Raw genomic sequence first — 26,007 nt, forward strand, 5'->3', positions numbered from 1 at the left:
CCAGGAAGGATACTATACAACCCAATACCATGGCAAAGTACCAAGTTGAGATGAATTGTGGAAGAATGAGACCACTAATCTAGCTGAACCACCAGCAGGGCAGGATAGAAAGCTAGAGGTCAGTTATTCTGGGAAGCCAAAGACAGTCCTAAAAGTAGGAGTCAGTCTGAATGAAAGGAAGAGATTGCTGATGCTTTCTATTGACCAAGGCACAAGCGGAGACAGAGAAATTGGAATTCTGTTTGTGCATATGGTGCTTGGGAAAGCTGGTGGATATGGGATAGGAGGTAACTGACAGAAGTAATGGGGGAAACTTAGAACTGGGGAACTGCCCCTCCCAAGTATGAGAAAAACATCTTCAAGTGTTTGGGTTTGAGGATAATGAAAATAACACACTGATTATAGAATTTTTAGAAAATATAGAAAAATAGAGGAAACAGAAAGTTCAGCATTAATCCCACCATCTAAGAACAATCCATATGTTTCCTCCTAATGTTCCCTCTACCCCCAGGTGCAAAAATTAGAATTAAAACTATGACTCAGTTGATGGAACATTATCATATTTTTGTTTCTCTTCATACTTTATCCTCATTCCCATTCTCCTACACCTCAAAAATGCGTGCACGCAAACACACATGAGCATAAGTCAATGTGTATATATAGTGTGTTTATATGTATGTATGTCTACATGGATTATTCAAGAAATATTTCTTTTGCACCTACTATGTAAAAAGCTCTAGAGGTTGGAACACTCAGAGACCATCAAAGTCCTGTAACCTTTGCCCCATAGAACTTATAGGCTAATAGAGACCACGGAAAACATACATTGCTGGTGTGTGTGTGTGTGTGTGTGTGTGTGTGTGTTGATAAATTATGTAAGAGGGATCATACAATAAAATTGTGATCTTTCTTACTCTTTCACTCATTACCAAGTTTTTTAGTCTCTCCAAATTGCTGTATATAAACCTAGTCCATTGCTTCTGTCTGAGGCCTAAATTCCATTATCTGTATCTGCAACCTCTCACTTTCTCATTTCCATAGTGATAGATATCTAGACTGCCTCTAATTTCTTGTTACCACAAATAATGCTGCAAAGAACATCCTGTACCTGCTTCCAATTCTCTCTTAGCATTCATGTGCTATAGACCCATAAGGTCTGCTCATGGTTCATTCCACTCAGCACCACTGATGCCCCAGACACCTGCCTTGGGACTTTGGGTTGCCATGTCTGCCAGCTCTAGGTATTACCCTGCTTTCTAATGTTTGCCAATGTGAGGAATGTAAAGTGAGTTTAATTTGTATTTCTCTAATTGCTAATGAAGCTGAGTGCTTCATCTATTGTTCGGCCACAAGGGTTTCTCTTTTCTGTGACTTGCCTCTTCTTATCATCCTTCACCCACTTTTTAACAGACTTTCTATTTGGGGGTATTTTTACATCTTCTTTCATGAGTTCCTCATATATTCTAAGTACTAGTTCCTTCTTTACTTCAGATATTGCAAATATCTTCTCCCAGTCTATCACTGCTCTGTTGGATATGTACATGGCACCCTTTGTTGAACAAAAAACCCTTATTTTTTAAATAGTTTGTGCACTTAGTTTTATTAAGAAATCTTCCCCACCCAATGTCACAAAGATACTATCCTATATTACACCTATTTTTTTCTATTGCCTTTAGAGATCTATCATTAACTTTTATTTTATTTTACTAAATTTATTGGGGTGACATTGGTTAATAAGATTATGTAAGTTTCAAGTGCATTTTATGATGCATCATCTGTATACTATATTGCATGCTCTCCACCTATGGTTCTTGTCCTTTTCCATCTTTTTAAGTCCACAGTACAACTGGAGTTTACTTTTGTATATAGGGTGAGTTTGTGTCAAATTTTTGCTTTTCTCCATGAGTTAGTTTCCTAGCACCATTATTAGATAATCTAACTTTTCCCCCGACTAGCCTGTGATGCCACCTGTATCACACACCAATTCCCAAATACACAGGTATCTGCTTCTGGACTTTCTATTCCATCCCAGTGTCCCAGTGACTATTTCTCTACCCATTCATTCCTCCAAGTTTTATTCCTAAGACTCTTCTGTTTTATGACCTATTACCAAGTATGGAGGTCCAGTGATATTTTTCTGTGCATATATTTGTTCTATTTGGAATCCTGGTTTTCTCATTAAATATTGTAACTTTGGCACTTCCCTCATGTGACATCAACACTTTATAACTAACAGTTCCTGGTTCAGTGTCCTGCTTTGCTAGGAAAACTTTTCCTCTGTCACTTTAGGTTGCAATCTTGGGGGAATGGGGTGCTGTGATTAACAGGAGAAAAGATAGAGCTTATTCATATGCGTATAGAAGTACCTAAAAGAAGTAGCTACCTGAACAATAAAAGACAGGGGTTTATATACCAACTTAGTGGGGAAAGAGAGGGGAGAAAACAGTTTCTGAGGAATAAGAGGACTGTTAGGAGACACACAAGCTTTTGGGGAAACAAATGGAAGGCATGAGAGTGTGTGATGCTCTCACCTGGGTGCGAGTGGTCAGTCTGTTTTCTGGCTATAACACCCACCTCCACCCTCTCACCCCCAGCACATTTATGGTGGCTATACTTTTGGGAGGCTCTGCTAAAAAGTATTAAAAGAAGTAAAAGAAGTTTAGCTGCCGTTTATTCAGAAATTTTTAGCTTAAAATATTCTTTATGCCATTATGATGAATCGAGAGTCCTTTCATGTATAAGTAAATAAAACTAAATCTCTGACAATTCATTACTGAGTTCCAAACAACCCCTGTGGCCCAGTATAGGATGAGAGTGGGCCCCAGGAGCTGAGGATGGACCATGTGAAAAAGGGCATCTGAGCCCTTGGCCAGGGAGATACAGACAAGCCCGTGTAGGAAAGAAAAAATGATTTCCCTCCACCCTTCTGAGTTCATAGCTTTGGATTATTTTAGTGTTTGGTTTTTAGGTTGTATAATGGTAAAAAGTCATGGTTCTTTTTTTCCTCTATTAGGCTGTAGGGGATGAAAAAAAAATTGTTTTCCCTCTACTCTTCTAGCTTCCCCAGCTAGAGCCCTGTAAACTAGACAAGCAAAAGACAGATTAACAAGGAAAAAGAAAAAACAGAAGTTTATTAACATGTGCATAGCACAACAGATGAGAGAACTCAGAAATGAGTAACTCAAAGGGATGGTGAGGACTTGGGTTTGTATAGCATCTTAAAATTCAGTTTTAGAGAAGTGACAATGCAAAGGATAAGGACTTGGAGCTTCTAGAGATATAAAATTGTGGGAAGGTAAGTCTATGGAGAAACTAATGGTAGATGAGGACTAGTTTTAGCCAGGTTTGCTATATAAATACTTCCAGTGTTGTCTCTGGGCTGATAAGGGTCTAAAGTTGTTTTGTCCTTGGTAGAGAGGGAAAGGAGGACACCCTTACAAATAAATTTATGTCCAGCATTTAGACAAATAGGGGGAGGGCAGAGAGCTTTTCTTGTACCTACTTCTTCTTACTTGCCTTCAGCTCAATATAATCCTTACACCAAAGGGATATTTGGGGGTGGCATATTCTGCTACCCTTCAAACACATGAATTATAAGTCAGAAAATGCCATTGCATCTCCTGGATCCAAGATAGAGTTCCATTTAACACCAATCAAGAACACTGACAGAACTGCACTTGATTGAAAAGTGAAAAAAATCTCCATCATTCAGAAACCTCACTTGTTTTGGATGAACTAGAGGCCTGGTGCACGAAATTCATGCACTAGAGGGGTCCCCTCAGCTCAGCCTGTACCCTCTCACAGTCTGGGAGCCCTTGGGGGATGTCCAACTGATGGCTTAGTCCTGCTCTCCCATGGCAAATGGGCCTAAACCAGCAGTTGGACAGCCTTAGCACTGCCACGGAGGTGGGAGAGGCTCCCACCACCGTTGCTCCACTTGCCAGCTGTGAGCCCAGCTTCTGGCTGAGCTGCACTCCCCCTGTGAGAGCACACTGACCACCAGAGGGCAGCTCCTGCATTGAGTGTCTGCCTCCTGGTGGTCAGTGCATGTCATAGCAACCTGTCGTTCTGTTATTTAGTTGATTTGCATATTAGCCTTTTATTATTTTTTTATTATATAGGATTAAGTGTCTCCCTCTTTATTTTCCATTTCTAAAATATATAATCAGTACCTAGCATGATATACTCTCACAGTATAAAGATAAGAAACTTGCAATAAACACTGAATATTCTGGTACAGGCTTCCTTTTAAAACATGTTTTGCCTGAACAATAGGAGGCCATGAACTTATCCATCAGCTCTCCACAAAACAAACCAGGTGGTATAGTACAATCTGCACTCTTGGTTACCCCAGGAGGTCTGCAGGAGTTGGAGAGTATGGTCTCTGATCACAGTATGGGCAGTATGATGTAAGACCCTGGAGAAATAAGAAAACTAAAGTTGTAAACCTAGTCCTAAAATTACAGTGACATAAGAATGATTGAAGCTAAAGTTTTCTAAATACTATCACTTCTCAAACACAAAAGGACTTTCCAAATGTTTGGTAGCATGATTATCTTTCATATTATTATGACCTCTCTATCGCTCATACCTACAGTGTGAAATTAATAATAATGACTTGTTATTCTGGGCTCCAGAACAGGTTTGCTAATTACTGATGGTTAAATGCTTTGAAAATTAAGAAGGGCTATACTGAAATGACTTTCTCTCTCTCTCTCTCTCTCTCTCTCTCTCTCTCTCTCTCTCTCCCTCTCTCTCTCTCTCTCACACACACACACACACACACACACACACACACACACACACACACACACACCCTAGAAACAAAGCACACTTTACATTTACTAATACAGTTGCTTGGATGCAGTGGGGGGCACAGATCATGCTTTTATTCTTAGGAACCTAATGCAGTTGCTGACCTATGGGATGATGAAGACCAGGGTGTTGCCTGTTTAGTTAATAGTTCTTTCCAGCTTCTTTTACATACTTTGAAAACAGTGGCCTAAGAATCTTTCTGATAACAATCTTCTCTGGTAAGTATTCATTTTGCTTAAGGTTTGTACTCCAAAGAATTCACCCAATACCTTCCCACAGCATACCAGAACCTTGATGTTTTATGTGCTTAAAAAACTGGTATTTTAACATAAATATGGAGATGAGCTCCAGTAAATGTGCAGGAAAAGAAAAATAAAATGTTTTACTTCAACTACAAAAAAAAATCTAGGAGCAAGAATCCCCCCACCAAATGGCATCTCACCTCAGATTACCAATTTAGAAGTCAGACATCAAAGAAAGTTGGATCTTTTCTTCACCTAAAGCAGGGTGGGGAACCTTTTCTTTTGCCAAGGGCCATTGGGATATTTATAACATCATTCAGGAGCCATACAAAAAAATTATCAGCTTAAAATTAGCCTGCTATATTTAGTCAAACATTTGATTAACTCACCCCTAATGCCGTGGCAGGACCAGACCAAATTATTTCATGGGCCTTAAGTGGCTCGGGGACCTGACGTTCCCCACCCCTGACCTAAAGGAAATATTTGATGAGTGTTCTCATGGTAATCATGAGAGATGACTTGAGGAAACCAAATAGCTTGGAGCCTTATGGTCTCACTCTCCCCAGGATATGGCATATGTCACTGGAGACATGGCATCATAGGCAATGCGAGGATGGGGCCTTGACAGGTGGGGCTCCCAAAGCAGAAGGAAAGGCACTGAGTGAGGAGACCAGGCTCCACCATGAACTGTCAGATGACCTTGGCCCAGTCACTCACTGCTCTGAAGCTCCTCTTCCTCATTCATTAAGCCGGTACTTAGACTAGTAATCTTTACATGAGTTCCTATGTAGCTCTTTTTGCTCCTCATTTCTATTGAGCACTTTTATAGAGAACATCTAAGTTGAGGTTTACAAAAAGATTATTATTCCCCTTTTACAGATGAAGAAGAGACTAGAGTGGTTAAATGATTAATCAGCAAAGTGTAGTCTTCCTTCTGTGTGCAGGACTTACCAGTGTAGATGGCCACTTGGCAGATGAATATTTAAATCAGCTCCTTAGGACACAAGTTGGGGTTGGAGGTAAAAACCTGGGAATCATCAACTAATAGATAGCAGTGGAAGCTGTGGAGATATATATAGATGAAATCATGTCAAAGCCTCAGTCTTCTTTTTTCATATTTACAAAATAGGCAGTACTACTTTCAAGTGTTATTCAGTCACGCACTGGATAAATTAGTTTAGGCAAGAAGCTAGAATCTGATTTTCCTGATTACATTTGAACTTATTTAAATGTAATCACTTATCTTTTACTCATGTCTTCTAAGACTTTTAGAAACTTACTGTAGTTGTCTATGCACAATATAATGAGCCTCCGTCAGTCAGCTTTGGCTTCAAGATATCTCTTAGAGTCCCGTATACCCTCCTTGCTGTTCCTACATCAATTCCCTGATAGCCACTCCAGCACTTACTTGCTCCTCAGCCTCCTACAAATAAAATTCTTAAATCAGAGTATATGTACTAAGTGATTTTATGCAAATTTATTAAGTCCTGTAATGTGGCAGGTCCTGGGCGGCAATATACAAATCATTAGTTAAGTATGAAAGTGTCAAAAATACAGACAGCACTTTGACAGGGCTATTGGGCCCTAAGAACAAAATGCTGTGGGGGAAAGAAAAATGCTGTGGGGTTCTGGAGCATGAAACAGTGGGTTTCCCCAGGGACATAAGGAAAGTCATCCTGCAGTTACCTTCAAGCTGATCTGAGAAAGGGGTAGGGTTTCTTAGGGGAGGCAAAGAGGAGCATCAGTCCAGGCTTGGGAACACAATGGCCAGAGGCACCAAAGTGGAAAGAATGGAGCATTCTGATACATCATAAGTATATCCCCCCTTATCCACAAATTCACTTTCTGCAGTCACCACAGTCAACCACGGTCTGAAAACAATAAATGGAAAATTCCAGAAATAAACAATTCGTAAATTTTAGATTGATCACCATTCTGAGTAGCATGATGACATTGTGAACTATCCGCTCTGTCCTGCCCAGAAGGTGAGTCATCCCTTTGCCCAGTGTATCCACACTTTATACACTACCTGCCCATTAGTCCGTTAGCAGCCATCTCAGTTATGGGACCAACTGTTGCTATATCACAGAGACTGTGATCCTGTAAACTTTATTTTACTTAATAATGGCCCCAAAGCACAAAACTAGTGATGCTGGCATTCAGATATGCCAAAGAGAAGCTGTAAAGTTCTTCGTTTGAGTGAAAACTTGAGTACAATACACTAAAATACTTTGAGAGAGAGGGAGAGACCAAATTAACATAACTTTTATCACAGCATATTTTTTAATTGTTCTATTTTATTACTAGTTATTTTTGTTAATCTCTTACTGTATCTGATTTATAAATTAAACTTTATCATAGGTATGTATGTGTAGTAAAAAACACAGTATATAAAGGGTTCAGTACCATTCAGAGCTTCAGGCATCCATTGGGGGTCTTAGAAATGATCCCTGGAAAGGGGCACTACTGTACTGATTGGCCTAACTTTGGTTTTTGTTTTATAATCATCAGGGCTCTACATTTTTCTAATTGCTACTTTGTCATCTAGTCTCTTAATAGCATTTTCAGTGATCAGGAGAATATGTTAAAAAATTTCTTCTATACATATGTTGTACTGTAAGTAGTCTTCAAAACTTGTCTCATGAACATTTACTATTCTAAATCCATAATGAAGTGAGTCATGACATATCCTCTGGAAGGTTATGATATCCGGTGATGCCAATTCTAAATTAGAGTTTCTCTGAAATGTTTTCACAATATACAGTTAATGCAAATAAGATATATAGGTCACAATAGCTCTGAAACTTTGTCAATCTTCTTTTCATTTGATATATTTTTAAAAAACCAACAAAGTTATCAAACATCAAGCAGAGAAGACTGCAGCCCTGGCCAAGACAGCATGAAGGGTGATACCCTTCTCCAAGATTGAGATTTAAGGGTTCAGCAAACTTTGTCCAAAGGAAAACAAACAAATTTAAATACCATAACACTCAAAAATGTTTTGTGATTTTATTGGCAATGTAGAAAATGAATTTGTGTATAAGAAAAATTATCTGTAAGCCATCATATGTTAACATGTCAGGGAATTTCCTTCCAGTGTTTTTCTAGAAATTCCTTCCAGAATTTCCTGTCCAAGCATGCCACATAATGAACTCTGACTTTCTCTCTGTACCTTAAATCATGTTGATATTAAAACTTACTTCCCTAATCCATTTCTATCCCTGCATCTCTACCAACACTGCACTTGACCAGATGATTACAACAGCTCCCACTCTGACCCCACATCCAGGCCACAATATTCCCCTGTCCACCAAGATGCCAATCAGACCATGACATTCTTCGACTTTAAAAACCTTCTTAGCTCCCTCCTTCACCTCCTTCAACTCTCTATCCAAAATCATGTCCTTGGGGAGTTCCTGCATAACCTTGTATTAGAAAATAGCAATCTGCATAAGCTTCTGTCTGTTTTGCTTATGGCTATAACTCAAAGATTTAGAACAGTGCCTGGCACAGAGCAGGCACTCAATGACTATTTATTGAATGAGTGACTAGCACTGCCGCATACTTTCACAAAGTTGGGTTATGTGATATCTCCCCCATAGTAGGCAGTGACCACATCTCACTCCTTGCATCTCCAGTGCTGGGCACAGCTTCTAGAACACAGAAGGTTCAATAAGCTCATTTTGAACTGAGTGGAACATCCTTTTAAGGGTGGATTATTGGAAAGTGCTCAAGCTTTCAAGCTAATAGGCTCATACTATTTCTGCTGCTTACTAATTGGGTTTATTTGGAAGAAAATGTTTTCCCAGAAATTGCTATGAGATTGGATGTAAAGAAACTCAGGTCTAATTTGCACAAAAAGGAGAGTTCCTCATTATACTTTGTAGTAGGACCTCCTGTCTGCCATTCCCTCTGGTCTGCCAGCTCCAGGAGAGCAGCTATCATGCCTGCCTCCCTGTTCATTGTTTCTCCAGCGCCCTAGCACAGTGCTCAGCACATGGTAGATCTTTATTTATCTTTGTTGCTTAATGAAGTAATGATCAATGAACACATGAGTTCTTCCACGAGCCAATCCATGCACCAAAGTGGGTTAGGTGTGCTTGTGGGTCAAAGTTTTGGAAGGATCCAAGAATAGGATGTTGTTAATTCAGAGCTCCTCTGCAGCTATATTGTATGCTTCAGCTCCACCAGAACAAACAGACCCCAAAATGCTTGTAAAAGCAGTGTACTGTGAACAGCAGTCACCATATAGTCCCCTTAGGAATTCAGCTGGTACACACAATGCCACCTCATCCCGCCACGCTTAATTTCTCTGTATCTGCAGAATAAGCTGCAAGGTCCCCCAGCCACTGCAGGGAAGAAACTGCAAACCCTTTGCTTCCCTCTCTTTCCCCTGACTTCTTACATGAGGATAGTGATCCTGGATGAGACAGGGGAATCTGTTATAGAATAGAGAATGATGACCCCCTAATGGGAGTCATAAGAACAAAAAGGGAGTGGGGGAATAGACAGGCAGACCCTTTGATAAGAGGCTTAGAGCCTTGGGAGAAATAGAATGACTTCCACTCTGACACTTTGATTGCCAGCACACCTGCTGGTAACTTGTTGAGTGCGGGTCAAACTCAGTGTGGGTCTGAGTTCAGCCAGCCTCAGCTCCCTGGCTTTCTCCTGAGTGTAGTAGATGTGGGGTATTGCCTTTCACAGTTTCAGCATTTCTGCCTCTTAACAACAGGCGTCATCTCTCTCTTCCTCTTTACCAAGAAGGACTCTGAAGCTGCCCCTTCAGTGTGGTACTTGGGGTTTTTGAGCACTTACCAGGGAAATTGATATTTTTATCAGAGGAGTACTTCCCAGTGTTAGGATTATAAAATTTGGAGCCAATCCAGTTTGTCTCAGTGAATAGAGCATCGGCCTGTGGACCAAAGGGTCCGGGGTTCAATTCCAGTCAAGGGCATGTAGGCTCCTCCCCAGCCCAGGCCCTGGTCGGAACTTGTATAGGAAGCAACCAATCTATGTGTTTCTCTCACATTGGTTTTTCTCTCTGTCTTTCCCCTTCTTTTCCATTCTCTCTAAAAATCAATGGGAAAATACCCTTGGGTGAGGATTACAAATAAATAAATAAATTCATTTAACTTAATTTAGAGTTAGCCATACCCAAGTTCAAATCCCAGCTGCCACTGAAGTCTCTGGGCCTCAGTCCCCTGTTTATACAAGAGAAATGACGATAGTATCTACTTCCTAGTTTTGTCATGAGAACTCAATGAGCTAAATATATAAAGCATTTAGCCGAAACCGGTTTGGCTCAGTGGATAGAGCGTCAGCCTGCAGACTGAAAGGTCCCAGGTTCGATTCCGGTCAAGGGCACGTACCTGGGTTGCGGGCACAATCCCCAGTGGGAGATGTGCAGGAGGCAGCTGATCGATGTTTCTCTCTCATCGATGTTTCTAACTCTCTATCTCTCTCCCTTCCTCTCTGCAAAAAATCAATAAAATATATTTTAAATAAATAAATAAATAAATAAATAAAGCATTTAGCCCTGGGCCTGGCACATAATAAGCATTTAATAAATGATAACCAATAGTAGTAGTAACTATGACAGTCTATGTTTTAATATTCTCTCCCATTCTAATGGGTACAGAAACCAATCAAACATGCTTAGGCAAACTCCACGTGGGGGCAGGGCAGGAAGGCAGGGCAAAGGTGGGCCTGCTTCTATGTAAGTGAACATGGGGCTTCCTGAGGGTCCTTCTTTCTCTTTCAATTCATACAGCCTGGTTGTTTTCTGAGTTGCAGCTTGAAGCAATCACCCTATCATGGAGCTGTAGGACCTTCTTCTTTTCCTCTGGTCTATCGGTTCCATGAGGGCAGCAACCATTCCTGATTCATTTTTCATTGACTCACACTGACCTATGATGACAGAATGTCATATATGAGAGAGAGGGAGAAGAAGAGACAGAGAAAGAGACAGAGATAGATAAACAGAGGGGGAGAATAATCAGAGAGAGGGGAGAAAGCCCTGGAGCCTTCCAGAGAGCTGTGGGGATGAGGCAAGGCTCACATAGGCAGACCTGACTTCCGATCTTGGTTCCTGTGGTTCCAGCAGAAAAAGCAAAAAGCTAAGGAGAGGCTCTCCTGGGAGCTCAGAAAGAGAGAACCAAGTAGCATCTTTCATCTGGATAAGGATGTACAGAGAGAATATACATTAATTTCTCTCTGGATGAATAACAACATTCATGTAATAGTGAGAATTTATGTAAAACATTGGATAATGTTCATGACCTATGCACATAACTACGCTATGGTTAAAGTAGTTAGTAACTATATGGGTCCACATGTTGGTGACTATTCTCTCCTTTCTGGGCCTTTGCACTTACCAATACTTCTTTTTAGAATGCTCATTCCCTGTTACCTCTCCTCCCGCACCTGCCGCGCCCCTGCTAGCTTCACTCATCCTCAGGTCTCAATTTACACTCCACCGCCCATATCTGTATCTGGGTGGCTTGGCATGTCCCAAGGCACTTACGTCACTTATGGGCCTTACCTGGTTACTTCTTATTCTCTCTAGAAAGACCCTGAGTTCCTCAAGGATAAAGACTATGCTTTATTTAAGTCTGTATCCCCAGTGCCTGGCACTCAGTGGGTGCTCAAATATACTTGCTGAGCTAGGGAATAAAATACTTGAGTTGCTCTTCTGTTTCCTTGAAAGACAGTCTCTATCCTCCTTAGACAAGCCTCTGAGTCCATCAGAGAGGACTTGTTATAAAATCAACAAGCAGAACAATCCACTACTTCTGGGATTTCACAATGCCATGGTGATGGATTAAGGAGCCTGTTATAATGTCAGTAACTGCCAATAAAGTAAACCAAAAAGCACGGTGGAAATCAAAGTATCAAGACAGTACTGTCGGCACTTCCTGGCTAAGAAAGGCGGTGCAGTCACCTGCAGATTCAGGCTCTGTACCCAGGGGCCTGCACTTGCACCTGCACTGTGAATTATCAAAGACTCTGCTCCCAGCCCAAGCTCCAAGTTTCTGCCCTGCTGTGCTGCCTGCACCTTCCACCTGAGGGATGATGCAAAGTGAAGCTGTAGAACTCAACCCAATGAGCACTGAATTAGCTTTGTTAGAAAGGCACTTGAAGACCCACACCCCAAAAGAGAGAAATTCTCCATGTTTATGCCCTCTACTAACATATAAGCAACAGGTATAACATTCACTAATATTTGTTATATATTGTGTTAAGTGAGTGAAATGGGTTATCCCATTTAGTTACTCCTTGAAACAACCCTATTAAGTAACATCATCATCCCCATTATACAGATTAGAACACACAGAGAGATTAAATTATACACTCAAAATCACACAGCCAGTATGAAGCAGAGCTGTGATTTGAACCCAGATACTCTGATTCTAAAGCCCAAGCACTAACCACCCAGTTATCCTTCTCATGTAAAGACTGATCAGGCCTGTGCTGAAAACTTGTAAGATCACCAGTGGCTCACATACAATCAACTTTCCCAATCCTGAAACACTTAGGACAGAGACCCACATAGAGAGGTGCAGGAAGAATGGGATGAAAAAAAAAGGCCTCCTGCAGAGAGCAAATAATAAACTCAATGTGGCAGTGGGCAGCCTGTGGCAACTTTAAAGAATTGGGCCTTTGAGATGTCACCGAGCAGAGAGCCAGCCCTATCCCACCCCACCTTTGGGGCAGAACCCTGGATTCCGAAGACAGAGGGGCTTGTCTAAATCCCCCTGGGAAAGGCAAGGTGAGAAATGCTGGCTATCTGACTCATGCACTAAACTAAAAAATGCTGAGGGATATTAGCCTTTTATGATAATTCAGGATATGGGCTTATTGATATGGGCTTATTAAAGGTTAATGAAACAAGTTTATGCATTAAAGACAAAACATGGATTGAAGCTTTTCAATTTACATCTGCCATAATGAGCACTAGGCTCAGGTTTTTACCCAGCATTTGACACCCACTAATTATTTCAGTGATTCCAGTTACAATTAATAAAAACTCAGCCATGTGTGTAAAATCTTAATATTCCCTTTTGTCATCCATCAACTGAGTAGCGGGACATGCAGAAGGGAGTACTGGAGGGCAGGATGTGGCTCTAAATTCCTTTCTTAACCAAAAGGTATTGAGCATGACCTACATGCCTAGCACCGTGCTATGCACTTCACTTTACCTGCTTTGCCTCACTGACTCCTTACATACAATTTAAGTGCCCTAACCCCTTTTTATGTTATCACCATCTGTCTCCCAAGTCATTCTTCAGAACCTAAATTCAATTCTCTATAAGACTCCTCCAATCCCACTCCATCCTCATACCTCCTTTCTTCATGCCCAGATGCCCTCCCACTTCACCATCTGGAAGTCATAGTTCCTCCTCAGTAAAATCTCCATCATTGCCTCTCCTCTTGAAAATGCATCACCTTCTTGTTCTTCCTAAAGACTAGTTCCCTGAAGGACAAACTTCCCCAGCAGCCCTTTCAAGAGAAGCTGGTTTTGCTCCCACAGTCCTCTTACCACTCAGATGGAAATGAGCAGTGTATCTCTCTTGCTGTTCCTAAGTACTTCCAAACCTTTCTCTTTCTCCCTAAAACCACTCAGCTTTAAATCTTATTTCATCAGATTATATTACCCATTAACCCTCATCATTGCAGTCTGCAACAATGGTTCACTCTGTCATTTCTCCATGGTTTTGGTCCCTGCTATTTAAATTCTTGGCACTCTAATATATACATAGATCATCCTTTTAACACTTTGGCTCAACTTAATGAACTCATGTCCTTCAGTGGTCTACTTTAGTCACCACAAGTCTATATGAGCCTACAACAGTCATGATCAATAAATGCAAACTCTCCATAATCTAGGCATCACACCTCATACTATTCCCTGACTTATTTTTTTTAAGTATAAGTTTACTTTTTTATTTTTTAAATAAATTTTATCAATTTTTTTACAGATAGAAAGGGAGAGGGATAAAGAGTTAGAAACATGGATGAGAGAGAAACATTGATCAGCTGCCTCCTACACACCCCCTACTGGGGATGTGCCCACAACCAAGGTACATGCCCTTGACCAGAATTGAACCTGGGACCTTTCAGTTCGCAGACTGACGCTCTATCCACTGAGCCAAACCAGTTAGGGCTACTCCCTGACTTCTTGCTCAAACTTTCCATCTCTCTCTCATACCCTAACTCTGTCAATCTTTTGCTTCCCCCCAGGATCTACCTTCCAAATCACTAACCTGACCTCTTTTTTAAATAGACTTTTTAGAGAAGTTTTCAGTTCACACCAGTATTCAGCAGAAGGTATAGAGTTACCATATACCGCAACTCACACACGAGCACAGCCGCACCATAGTCAACATCCCCCCAGAGAGTAGCTGATGAATCTACACTGACACATCATTATCACCCAAAGTCCATATTTATATTGGGGTTCACTCTTGGTGTTGTGTATGGGTTTGGAAAAACATGTAATGACATTATCTACCATTATAGTATCATACAGAATAGTTTTGCTGCCCTAAAAATCCTGTGTCCACCTATTCATTACTCCCTCCCCACTAACCCCTGGCAACCTCTGATCTTTTTACTGCCTTCATAGCTTTGCCCTTTCCAGAATGTCATGTCATCGAAACCATATTCTATGTAGCCTTTTCAGATTGGCTTCTTTCACTTAGTTAATATATATTAAGTTTCCTCCATCTTTTTCCTTGGCTTGATAGCCCATTACTTTTTATCACTGAACAATATTCCATTGTCAGGATGTGCCAGTTTATTTGTCCACAGTTTATTTATCCTACTAAAGGACATCTTGGTTGCTTCTAAGCTCTGACAATTATGAATAAAGCTTATATAAACATCTATGTGCAGGTTTTTGTGTGGACATAGTTTTCTTACTTCATTGGGTAAATACCAAGGACATAGTTTTTTACTCCGTTGGGTAAATACCAAGGATCATGATTTGCTGGATCGTGTTGTAATAGTATGTTTAGTTTTGTAAGAAATTGCCAACCTTATGTTTAAAGTGGGTTTCTTGTGGACAACATATGATTGGATCTTGTTTTTCTAACCATCTTTCCACTTTCCTTCTCCCTTAGAAGTCCTGACTCTCTCCATACCAGCCTCAATTCCATGAACTATCATTATAATCTTCATTACATACAGCTCAATTCCTCTGCCCCTCTCTTTTTAAAAAAAAATATATATATTCTATTGATTTTTTACAGAGAGGAAGGGAAAGAGATAGAGAGTTAGAAACATCGATGAGAGAGAAACATTGATCAGCTGCCTCCTGCACACTCCCTACTGGGGATGTGCCCGCAACCAAGGTACATGCCCTTGACCAGAATTGAACCTGGGACCCTTGAGTCGGCAGGGTGACACTCTATCCACTGAGCCAAACCGGTTAGGGCTCTGCCCCTCCCTTGATATGGTGTATTCTTTGGCAAAAATACAATCCTGGTAAAATCTAATTCTGTACCTCTTCCATGCCAGCACCATGAATATGTTAGAAAACATCAACCATTTTGGATAGTCTTATTTATTTATTTATTTATTTATTTATTTATTTATGGGGGGAAAAAAGAGAGAAAAACATCGATGTGAGAGAAAAATCAACCAGTTGGCTCCTGCACGTGTCCCAGCTGGGGATCAAATAGGCAACCTTTCAGTATACAGGATGATGTTCCCACCAACTGACTCACACTGGCAGAGCAGCTAGTCTCATTTTAAATTTCTGACCATGAACCTCAAATGGGTTGTTATTGTCCTCCAGCAAACATACCCTGTCTTCCTAATCCACTCACTCTTAAAATTCTCCTAAAATTATTTGAGACCTCCTCTCCTCAAATTTCTATCACCTCCTCTCCAATTTTTACTCTCAACTGATAACTTTTCTTCCTATTTCACTGAAAAAAAAAAAACAAAACACTGAGCAATAGGAAAAAAATGTCTAAACCCCCACCACCAATGCTAGCATCTTCACCACATATTTGAACTTCCTCCTACTATAGATAAACCACATATGGTTCTACCTAAATTCATTCCTATGTATATAGACTATTCAAATCATCTGTCATATGCTATCGAACTACTTGCTGGATTAATATAATGATCTGCTGATATCATACACAAGGATCAGCAAAACTATCCACTGAAAAATTCCCATCAACATATAAAATATGTGGTTTCTCCCCCATCAGAAGAAAGAAGGCGGGGAGGAAGGGAAGGTAGGAGGCGGTAAGAGGGGAATAAAACCAAACACTTCTCTAATCTGTTACTTACCATTTCTCTGCCCTCTTTTGCAATAAAGCTCCTCAAAACAGTTGTCTATGTAACTAGCTCCAATTCTCTCTCTTCCAGTTCTCTAATCCTCACCAGTCATGCTTCCACTCTCCCAAATTGGTCACCTTGTGCTCCCATCAAGGTGACCAATGACCTCCAAATTGCTAAATCTAATAGTCAATTCTCAGTCCTCATATTATTTAGGAATAATAATCCTACCAGCTTTAAAGGGTAACTGTGACTATTTAAAGAAATATTGGAGTACTCAGAACACTTTTATTGTAAACTGTTATTGTAATTATTTCATAAACTCAACCTGAATGTCAAAACCTCCCAGGCTGACAGCATGCAAACTTATGGTAATTTATCTCCCTTTGTACTTCAATGGGAGCTTTCAATGAACATTCCTTCTCCATAACTGGGTCTCTGAAGGGAGAAAAAGGGGAATGGATTGGAGGCCCACACTCCTTTTGAATCTAATTTCTAAGGTCTCCCTTGAGGATTGAGTGTTAATTATCCTGTATTGTGTGGATGTCTCCACAGCATCCATCTGAAAAATTAATTTTAACTTTTGACCAATAAGAGTAATAAGCTTCTCCCTCTTTTCTAAGTTTGACAGTAGCTTTGAAAATGTTTGAGAGTTGGGGGGTCTTAACTAAAGTCAAGCAAACTAATAATTTCTTAAAATTTGTGTTGTCAAAACAATAGCTTCAGCACCACAAATTCAAAAATATCAACATATCATTTGGAGCTAGAGATTCATCTATCCTATCTAATAAAAGAGAAACATGGTAATTAGTGTACGACCGCTACCCTTCCCATTGGCTAATCAGGGTGATATGCAAATTAACTGCCAGCCAAGATGGTGGCTGGCAGCCAGGCAGCTGGAAGCGAACATGTGGCTTGCTTGCTTCAGTGACAGAGGACTCCAACGTTCCCTGCCTGCCTTGCCGGCCTCTAAGCTTGCAGTTTGAAACATTGTAACAAATATAGAAGCTAAACAAAACCCCAGAAACCAGCTTTCAGCCCGCCGGGATCTCAGAGCTGGAGTTATACATTGTTTCGATTATAGAACCCAAGCAAACCAGATACCTGCTTTCAGCAGCGGAAGCCTCAGAGCTAGAGCCAGAACTAAAGCTGGGCCAGAATAAAAAAGAAAAAAAAGAAAAAAAGCAGCAGTTGGGAGCTTCAGTCAACCACCAGCCTGAAAGTAGCCCTCAGCCCCTCACCCAGACTGGCCAGGCACCCCAGTGGGGACCCCCACCCTGAAGGGTGTGTGACCAGCTGCAAACAGCCATCATCCCCTCATCCAGGCTGGCCAGGCACCCCAGTGGGGACTCCCACCCTGATCCAGGACACCCTTCAGGGCAAACCAGCCAGCCCCCAGGCCTCTATCCTATATAGTAAAAGGGCAATATGCCTCCCAGCACCGGGAACAGCGGAGCCGCGAGGCCTCCTGGCACCAGATCAGCGTGAAAGGGGCAGCGCCCAAACCCCCTGATCGCCCTGCGGCTCTGTGTATGACAAGGTGTGGTGCCCCAACCCCCCACCACAGGCCCTGCTCTGTGTGTGACAGGGTAGAGCAGCCGTGGGCAAACTACGGCCTGCGGGCTGGATCCGGCCCATTTGAAATGAATAAAACTAAAAAAAAAAAGACCGTACCCTTTTATGTAATGATGTTTACTTTGAATTTATATTAGTTCACACAAACAGTCCATCCATGCTTTTGTTTCAGCCCTCCGGTCCAGTTTAAGAAACCATTGTGGCCCTTGAATCAAAAAGTTTGCCCACCCCTGGGGTAGAGCCATAACCTCCCCATTGGCCCTGCCCTGAGTGTGACAGTGGTGGCACCCCAACCCCCTGATCGGCCCTGCTCTGTGGGTGATAGAGGGCGGCGCCCCAACCCCCTGATCCGCCCTGCTCTGTGTGTGACAGGGGGGAGCTCCCCAACCCCCTGGTGGGCCCTGCTCTATGCGTGACAGGGGGGAGCTCCTCAACCCCTTGATCGGCCCTGCTCTGTGCATGACAGGGGGCAGCACCCAACCCCGATTGGCCCCACTCTGTGCGTGACAGGGTACGGAGCTCCAACCCCCCTAATGGGCCCTATTCTGTGCGTGACAGGTGGCAGCGCCCCAACCCCCTGATTGGCCCTGCTCTGTGCGTGACAGGGGGTGGTGCCGCAACCTCCCCATCGACCCTGACTTGAGTGTGACAGGGGGCGGTGCCCCAACCCCCCAATTGGCCCTACCCTGAGCGTGACTGAGGGTGGCATCGCAACCTCCTGATCTGCCCTGCTCTGTGCATGATAGGGGGCGGCGCCCCAACTCCCCAATCAGCCCTGCTCTGAGCCCGACCAGGGGCTGCACCTAGGGATTGGGCCTGCCCTCTGGCACCCAGGAGCAGGCCTAAGCCAGCAGGTCGTTATCTCCCTTGGGGTCCCAGACTGCGAAAGGGCACAGGCCGGGCTGAGGGACCCCCCCTTCCCCCCCGAGTGCACAAATTTTTGTGCACCGGGCCTCTAGTATATATATAAAAGGCTAAGCGACTGGCCAACTGGCCAACCAGCTGGTAGCTATGATATGCACTGACCACCAGGGGGCAGATGCTCAACACAGGAGCTACTGAGCAACGGCAACTTGCAGAGTGCCCTCTCACACACCCTAGGACCCCTCGGGGGATGTCGGACTGCTGGCTTCTCCTGATCCCCACAGGCCAGGCCAAGGGACCCCACTGGTGCATGAATCCTTGCACCAGGCCTCTAGTATATATATATTAGAGCTAGCAGGACTTGCTATTGAACTATATATTGGATATGAGAGTAATAGAAGCATCGAGGATAAATCCAAGATTGTTTTGACCAGTGGGGAAAACTAAGTGAGGTGGAACATACTAGATCCAGAGTTAGTTTGATTAAGTCTGAAAAGCTCATTTAGAATCTAACTGGAAATATCAAGTTGGCAATTAGATATATGAGCTGAGTTCAGGAAAAAAAATGCTGGGCTAAAGATATAAATCTTGGAGTCATCAGCGTAGATGGTATCTTATGATCTTAGATAAGACTACTAAGGCAATTAGTGTAAACAGATAAAAATAGAATTCAAAGGTCTGGGCACATATTTGGGCATTCCATAATGAAGACATCAGGGATATGAGAATGAATCAAAAACAAATGCAAAAAGTAATCATTCAGGAAGAAAAACACAGAAGAGTATGGTGTGCTGGAAGCCAGGTAAAGAACTTGTATCAAGGAGATAGAAGTGATCAGCTATGTCCAAGAACTTGGGAAGTCATGTAAGATGAGGACTAACAGAGAACCAACCATTAGATTTAGCAACATGAAAGTCACTTGTGACTGATAAGCCCAGTCTCAGTGGAGGCAGTAGGTATAGATGAGAAAGTCTTATTAAATGGCATAAGAAACATTACAAGGAGGGCAACTGGAAATACTCAGTATAGACAACTCAAGGAATTTTCTATAAAATGGAACAGAAAAGTAGAGCAGTGGTTGGAAAGGGAATTGGGATCAAGAGAAATTCCATTTTAAGACAAGAGAACAGCAGCATGTTTGTATACTAAGCTAGTAGGAAAAGGGAGAAACTGAAAATGTAGAAAAGAGAAAGGAAGATTGCAGGAGCCACGTCCATGAGTAGGCATAGGGATGATATCCAGCACACAAGTGGAGGAGCTGACCCTAGAAAGGAGTTGCGCAGTTCATCCACAGTTAGAAAAGGAAGAACACAGAGTCCATGAATATAGATGCATGAAGGTAGAATGTGTGATGGTGTAAGCATGTGTCATTCTCTTCTGATGACTTTATTTTCCAAGTAGAAAAGGAAAGGTCCTTACCTGAAAGTTAAGGGAGGGAGGAAGTGCTAGAAGACTGAGGAGAGGGGAAGGTATGAAACGCTTATTTAGGAAAGAGGGAGAGTAAATTGCCCAGGAACACTCAAGCCTACCTAAGATTGTAGATAGTGAGTTTACAGCATGTCTGTAAGCACAGTTGTGTGTTCTCCAGCCACATTTACTGTGCAGAGGCAGAAACAGTTAAACTCAACCAGAGACAGTCTTTTATCCAGGGAGGAGTATGAAATAAGAGGAGGACAAGAGATTTCATAATGTATGCAGGGACGATTATAACAATTGCCTATAAAATACAGTAGGTCCTCGAGTTATGCCGGAGATCCGTTCCTATGGCATGACGTAACGGGATTTTCACCATAAGTTGGAACCCACCTATATAAGCACCTATGTCACTCACATGAAGCACATACACAGCAGTAATGAAGTGAAACAGTAAAAAAAAAAAATGTAAAAGAAAGATAAAAATTCCTGATCTTTACTCGTGGTAAATAAATAATAAAAAAACATAAAGCACATATGTACATACGTCAAAATGACAGAACTTTTTTTTATAAATACTGTAAATGGGAGATGGTGAGGTAACCACAAAACAACATACGTTGAGTCCGATGTAACCAGAGGACTGCCTTTATAAGCTCTGTAAGGAGGGAGACAGGGACCTAAAAGAAATGAAAACCAGTGAAAAGGTAATATGGTCAATGGCTTGGAGGTTTGGTAGAATCAAAAGACTGCTGGAATGCAGGTCTCAGAGGGAGTGAGCTGAACATATAGGAGGCAGTGATCAGAGAGAGAGAGACCTGATGCTAGGATCATGGGTGTACTAGAAAGAACTAAGAGAATAAATGGTAGAGTTAGAGTTGAGAATAGGTCATTAGAAAAGATATCAAGTAAATGAGAAAGTAGGGTAGTGGGAGGGTTATTTTCCTAGATACTGAAACCACCAAAAAAAACAACAGTAGTAATTTTGGGAGAGTGACAGTGAGACAGGATCTAAACTCTTCAGAGAAGGTGAGAGTGACCCAGAGATAAGTAAGTGACTAATATAGTAGTGCCCTCTTATCTGTGACTTCAGTTTCTATGGTTTCAGTTACCCGTGATCAACCACAGTTCAAAAATCTATATATATATATAAAAGGCTAATATGCAAAGTGTCCCCTCGGAAGTTCGACCAGGAGACTAGGAGTTTGATTGATCGCTATGATGTGCACTGACCAATAGGGGGCGGCGTGCAACATGGTGGGCGAACAGCGGCAGCAGCGGGGCCCTGAGGGGGAGAGGGAAAGAGGAGGTGGGGAGGCAGGGAGTCAGGAAACCTGATCGGCCCTGATTGCTGGCCAGGCCTAGGGACCCTACCCAAGGCCTCTAGTATTAAATATAAAACTCCAGAAATAAACAATTAAGTTTTAAATTGCTCACTGCTCTGAGTAGCATGTTGAAATCTCACAGTATCTCACACTGTCCCACCTGGGATGTGAACCATCCCTTTGCCCAGCGTATCCATACTGTGTACACTATCCTCCCCATTAGTCATTAGTAGTCTCAGTTATCAGATTGACTGCCATGGTATCACAGTGCTTGTGTTCAAGTAACCCTTACTTTACTTAATAATGCCATTAACATAATTTACTACAGTATATTATAATTGTGCTACTTTATTAGTTATTGTTGTTAATCTCTCACCGTGCCTAATTTATAAATTAAACTTTATCATAGGTATGGATATATAGGAAAAAATATTATATATATATATATATATATATATATATATATATATGTATATATATATATATATATATATATATATATGTATGAATGATTTGGTACTATCCACTTGGTGTCTTAGAACATAATATATATATCCCCCATTAATAATGAGGACAACTGCATAAGGAAAAGTGAATTCTTATCTCTTTGAGTCTTAGGTTCCATATTTGTGAGTTGAAAATGCTGATAGTGCTTTCATCATAAGGTTTTTACAAGGATTGAATGAGATGATGCAAGTAGAACATCTGTCACCCATTGGAACTGGCAGAATTCAGATTGCAGAAATGTTATTTTTAAAAGGGGTACCTGTGAGGTTTGGGGTATGTGTCTCAACTAAAGTTGCAGAGTGTGGCTTGGAAGGCTCACTGAGATCAGGGATAACACAGAAAAATCATAATCATCATAATCCCCCAGGATGTTCTTATAAGCCTGGGCCATGACCCTCCTATCAGCAACTATCCATACTCATGTCATCTCTGGGCTCCAGGCAACACAGGTTCTTTCTGTCGCTTCAAGCCATCTGCAGACACCAGGCTTGCTGCCTTCCAGCCTAAGTGTCTAATGCAAAAAGCAAAAACCTAGCTGCTTGTTCTGGTGTGTCTCCCCATACCATGTCCAGGTTAGCTAAAAAAGCCCCAGAAAAGTGAAAGTTTCTAATGAAATGGTGCCTTGTATTCTGAACTGTGCTGAACCAAGAAACATGCAGAGGCTCTAGGGCAGTACAGTCTGATTTGCTCCTAGCATGGGGAGCCTGGGCCAAGGCCTGGGTCAAGCCCTTTCCACTTCCTTTCTATATCCATCCATGCATTCAGCTCTAGCCAGGAGTTTCCACCAAGAGATGAGGTCTTGACTAGATAATAGGGAAGTCTGTATTTTATCAAAACAGGCAATAATATTCAGAGACTCCTTGTTCTTGAGAAAGTACCAATAAAGTTGATGAAGTAGGAGGCAGGGATTCAGGGAAACTGAGTCATTGCAACAGAACTACCAGAGTTGAATAGGTGCATGTAAAGAAGTGACCCTTCTTGTCCATTTCCTTGAGCTTCCACCTCTAGCTCATTGAGGCTCTCAGACTATCTTAGCTGGGACAAGCTCTGAGAAAGTTTTACTTAGCATTACTCTTGCACAATCCTGAGAGTGGATCCCTAGCCTCCTCTACCCCACACTACTCGGTGACCACATTTGCTTTGTTCACTGCCAATTTTTTATTCCTAGTATATAGTAGGCTCTCGATAAGGAAGGAAGAAAGGAAGGGAAGGAAGGAAGGAACAGAGGAAGTTAGGGAGGGAAAGGAAAGGAGAAATGAAGGAACACAGAACACAGCTCTTCATGTCACCACAAATTCTCTGGGCTCTTTGCCAAAACCTAAACGCTCCAAGTATCTTCCCTGGATTTTTTTCCATGGCAATCTGCCTGAGCTGAGCAGTCATTATTTTTTTTCTAGCATGGCCCTTCTCCCTAAATTATTTATATAAATGGGAGGCCCCTCTTTTCTGAAAACATTTTCCTTATCCTTTTTCTTTGTCCTATCTAATACAAATTTACTTATCTCTTCTTTAATGTAAGGGGACATTTTGATACAGCAGTGCTGGAAGGAGACAAGAAACATTAATTCAGAAAAATGGCTGAGCTTCTGCAGTTTGCCCGGCTTACATCTACTTGCTGAGGAATCCAAGTTCTGGAAAAGCAAAATTGCACTCCTGTTTATCAACTATCACTTACCAGTCAGGGCTGCTGTCATTGATTAGCACTGAAAGGATGTTTGTCTCTTGTGTCCTTTCTGAACAGACTCCGAATAGGTTCATTTCAACTAAGAAATCAACAAGGAAGCCTCCAGGGGAAAACATTTGGGAGGAGTACTAGTATGAGGGTGACATGAAACATATTTTTGTCCAACATATTTTGGATAATTATCTGGAACTGAAGTAGTCTGTCTGGGGGAGAGAGAAGCTGGCCTATCACTAGGAAAGGAAGTCAGCCTCTCAGAAGTAATTCCAAAAGGTATTCCTAGGGAAGAGAAGAGAGAACTCCAGGAGCAATTTATTAAAAAACAAAACCAAAAAAGTCAAGTCTAAAATTGCTTATTCAACAGGCAAGCAATTTAAGAAGCCATGATTTGCCACACAAACGGATTTGTGGTAAGCAAGACTCCTGTTAGATTTAAATTACATTTGGTTTTTAAATTGATCATTTACAAGCAGGGTTTTCAGCATATAAAAAGAAAGCACACCTGTGCACATTTTTTTCCAATTTAGCATATCAGCCGTATCTTTTCAGTAAACTTCCTGTGAAGGAAGAGCAGCTTCCATTATAGACTGGTGGTAAACGAGTGAAGTGTTAGTTTCACTCACCTTAGAAGTTCATTCCTTGTTACTCCTCCCTCAGAATTGAGCAGGGAGAGCTGCTGCTTTGAAAGAGCCCCTGATGGGCTTTGGCAGGCATCAGAATCGCTTACAGGACAAAAGATTCCGGGGCCTCATCTCCATGAATTCTGATGTGATAAGTCTGCGACAGGGCCTGGTGTCTGAAGTTTTAGCAGGCACCCAGGCCGACTCTGATGCAGGTGACCCAATGGAGCACATCTTGATAAACCCTAGCTTAGAGAAGATGTCTTCTAGATTGTTGTGTCAAGACAAATTGCCCTGCCTTCTGGATCCAGCACATCCCCTGGCTCTAATGCTTTCCATAAGCTCACACTTGGTGGATAGTTGCTGATCAACCCTGCTGTGCTGGGCAAGCCCACCTGTGGGGCTCAGTCTGACACACCCTTGATTTCTCTTTATTCTGTTAGAACGATTACAGGAAGTTATCTATGCAATGCAAGGATTTTGTGGTGGGCGTGCTGGACCTATGCCGAGACACAGAAGAGGTGGAAGCAATTTTAAATGGTGATGTGAACTTCCAAGTCTGGTCCGACCACCACCGTCCAAGTCTGAGCCGGATCAAACTCGCCATTAAATATGAAGTCAAAAAGGTAAGCTTCCCCACCTCTCCTGGCCTTCCCACCTGGCATGGCTGCTGGCCTAGCTTTGTGCTCATGTTTATTTTATGTTTACGCAAGGTGACAGTGACAACACCAATTATCCAACTTCTCTCTAGACAGGGAACTGCTCAGAGCCCCTCTCTGCAACCCCCTTTCCCATCCCCAGGCTACCAGGAGAGAGAGATCATGATAGCCATTCCATAAAAAGGCTTTGAGCCTAGAGAATATAAAGGGATTTTCAGCCTCCAAAACACCGACAGGAACAATGTCATAGTTAGTGTTCCCATCAGTGAGCAGACCAATTTGAGGGTTTTCATGGGAAACAAATTACTCAGGTTGTACAATAGCACGTACTGCGCTTTCTCCATGAGCCTGGGGACCCATTATGTAGAAAATGTTTTAGTGTAGAGCAGCGGTTCTCAACCTGTGGGTCACGACCCCTTTGGGGGTCGAACGACCCTTTCACAGGGGTCGCCTAAGACCATCAGAAAACACATATATAATTACATGTTGTTTTTGTGATTAATCACTATGCTTTAATTATGTTCAATTTGTAACAATGAAAATACATCCTACATATCAGATATTTACATTATGATTCATAACAGTAGCAAAATTACAGTTATGAAGTAGCAACGAAAATAGTTTTATGGTTAAGGGTCACCACAACATGAGGAACTGTATTAAAGGGTCGCGGCATTAGAAAGGTTGAGAACCACTGGCTTAGAGGCTTTGTGGAATCCATGGTTCTGGGAGGCTTAGAGGAATTGTACTCCCCAGGCTCATGAAAGTCCACAGTAGGAAGCTCCAGTTGACTTTCACAAAGCAAGCTTGTTTAATGGCCACTGGCACCCAGTTGCACTCAGACCCACAGTGGCTGGTCAGATCAGGTCCTAAGAAGCAAAACTCAATTATGGTTCCAATTTAGATGTACTCTGAGTTCTTCAGAATCTGCTCTTATGTTAGATGACATCATTCATCCTGATGAAAACTGCAGAGCTCCAAAGATCAAAGATCCAAAGATGTGTTTAAATA

General features: G+C 41.9%; 1 protein-coding gene across 1 annotated transcript in view; it reads left to right on the plus strand.

Moving 5' to 3' along the window:
- TRPC7 (transient receptor potential cation channel subfamily C member 7) overlaps positions 1-26,007 on the plus strand; it is a 128,754-nt gene that overhangs the window by 17,444 nt on the left and 85,303 nt on the right. The window contains exon 3 of the mRNA XM_070417151.1: positions 24,781-24,963. Coding sequence (XP_070273252.1) covers positions 24,781-24,963 — 183 coding nt within the window. The remainder of the gene's footprint in view (positions 1-24,780; positions 24,964-26,007) is intronic.

Source organism: Myotis yumanensis, unplaced genomic scaffold (assembly GCF_028538775.1).
Source record: "Myotis yumanensis isolate MYYU_CA2020_CCGP unplaced genomic scaffold, mMyoYum1.0.hap1 SCAF_5, whole genome shotgun sequence".
Classification (NCBI taxonomy): domain Eukaryota; kingdom Metazoa; phylum Chordata; class Mammalia; order Chiroptera; family Vespertilionidae; genus Myotis; species Myotis yumanensis.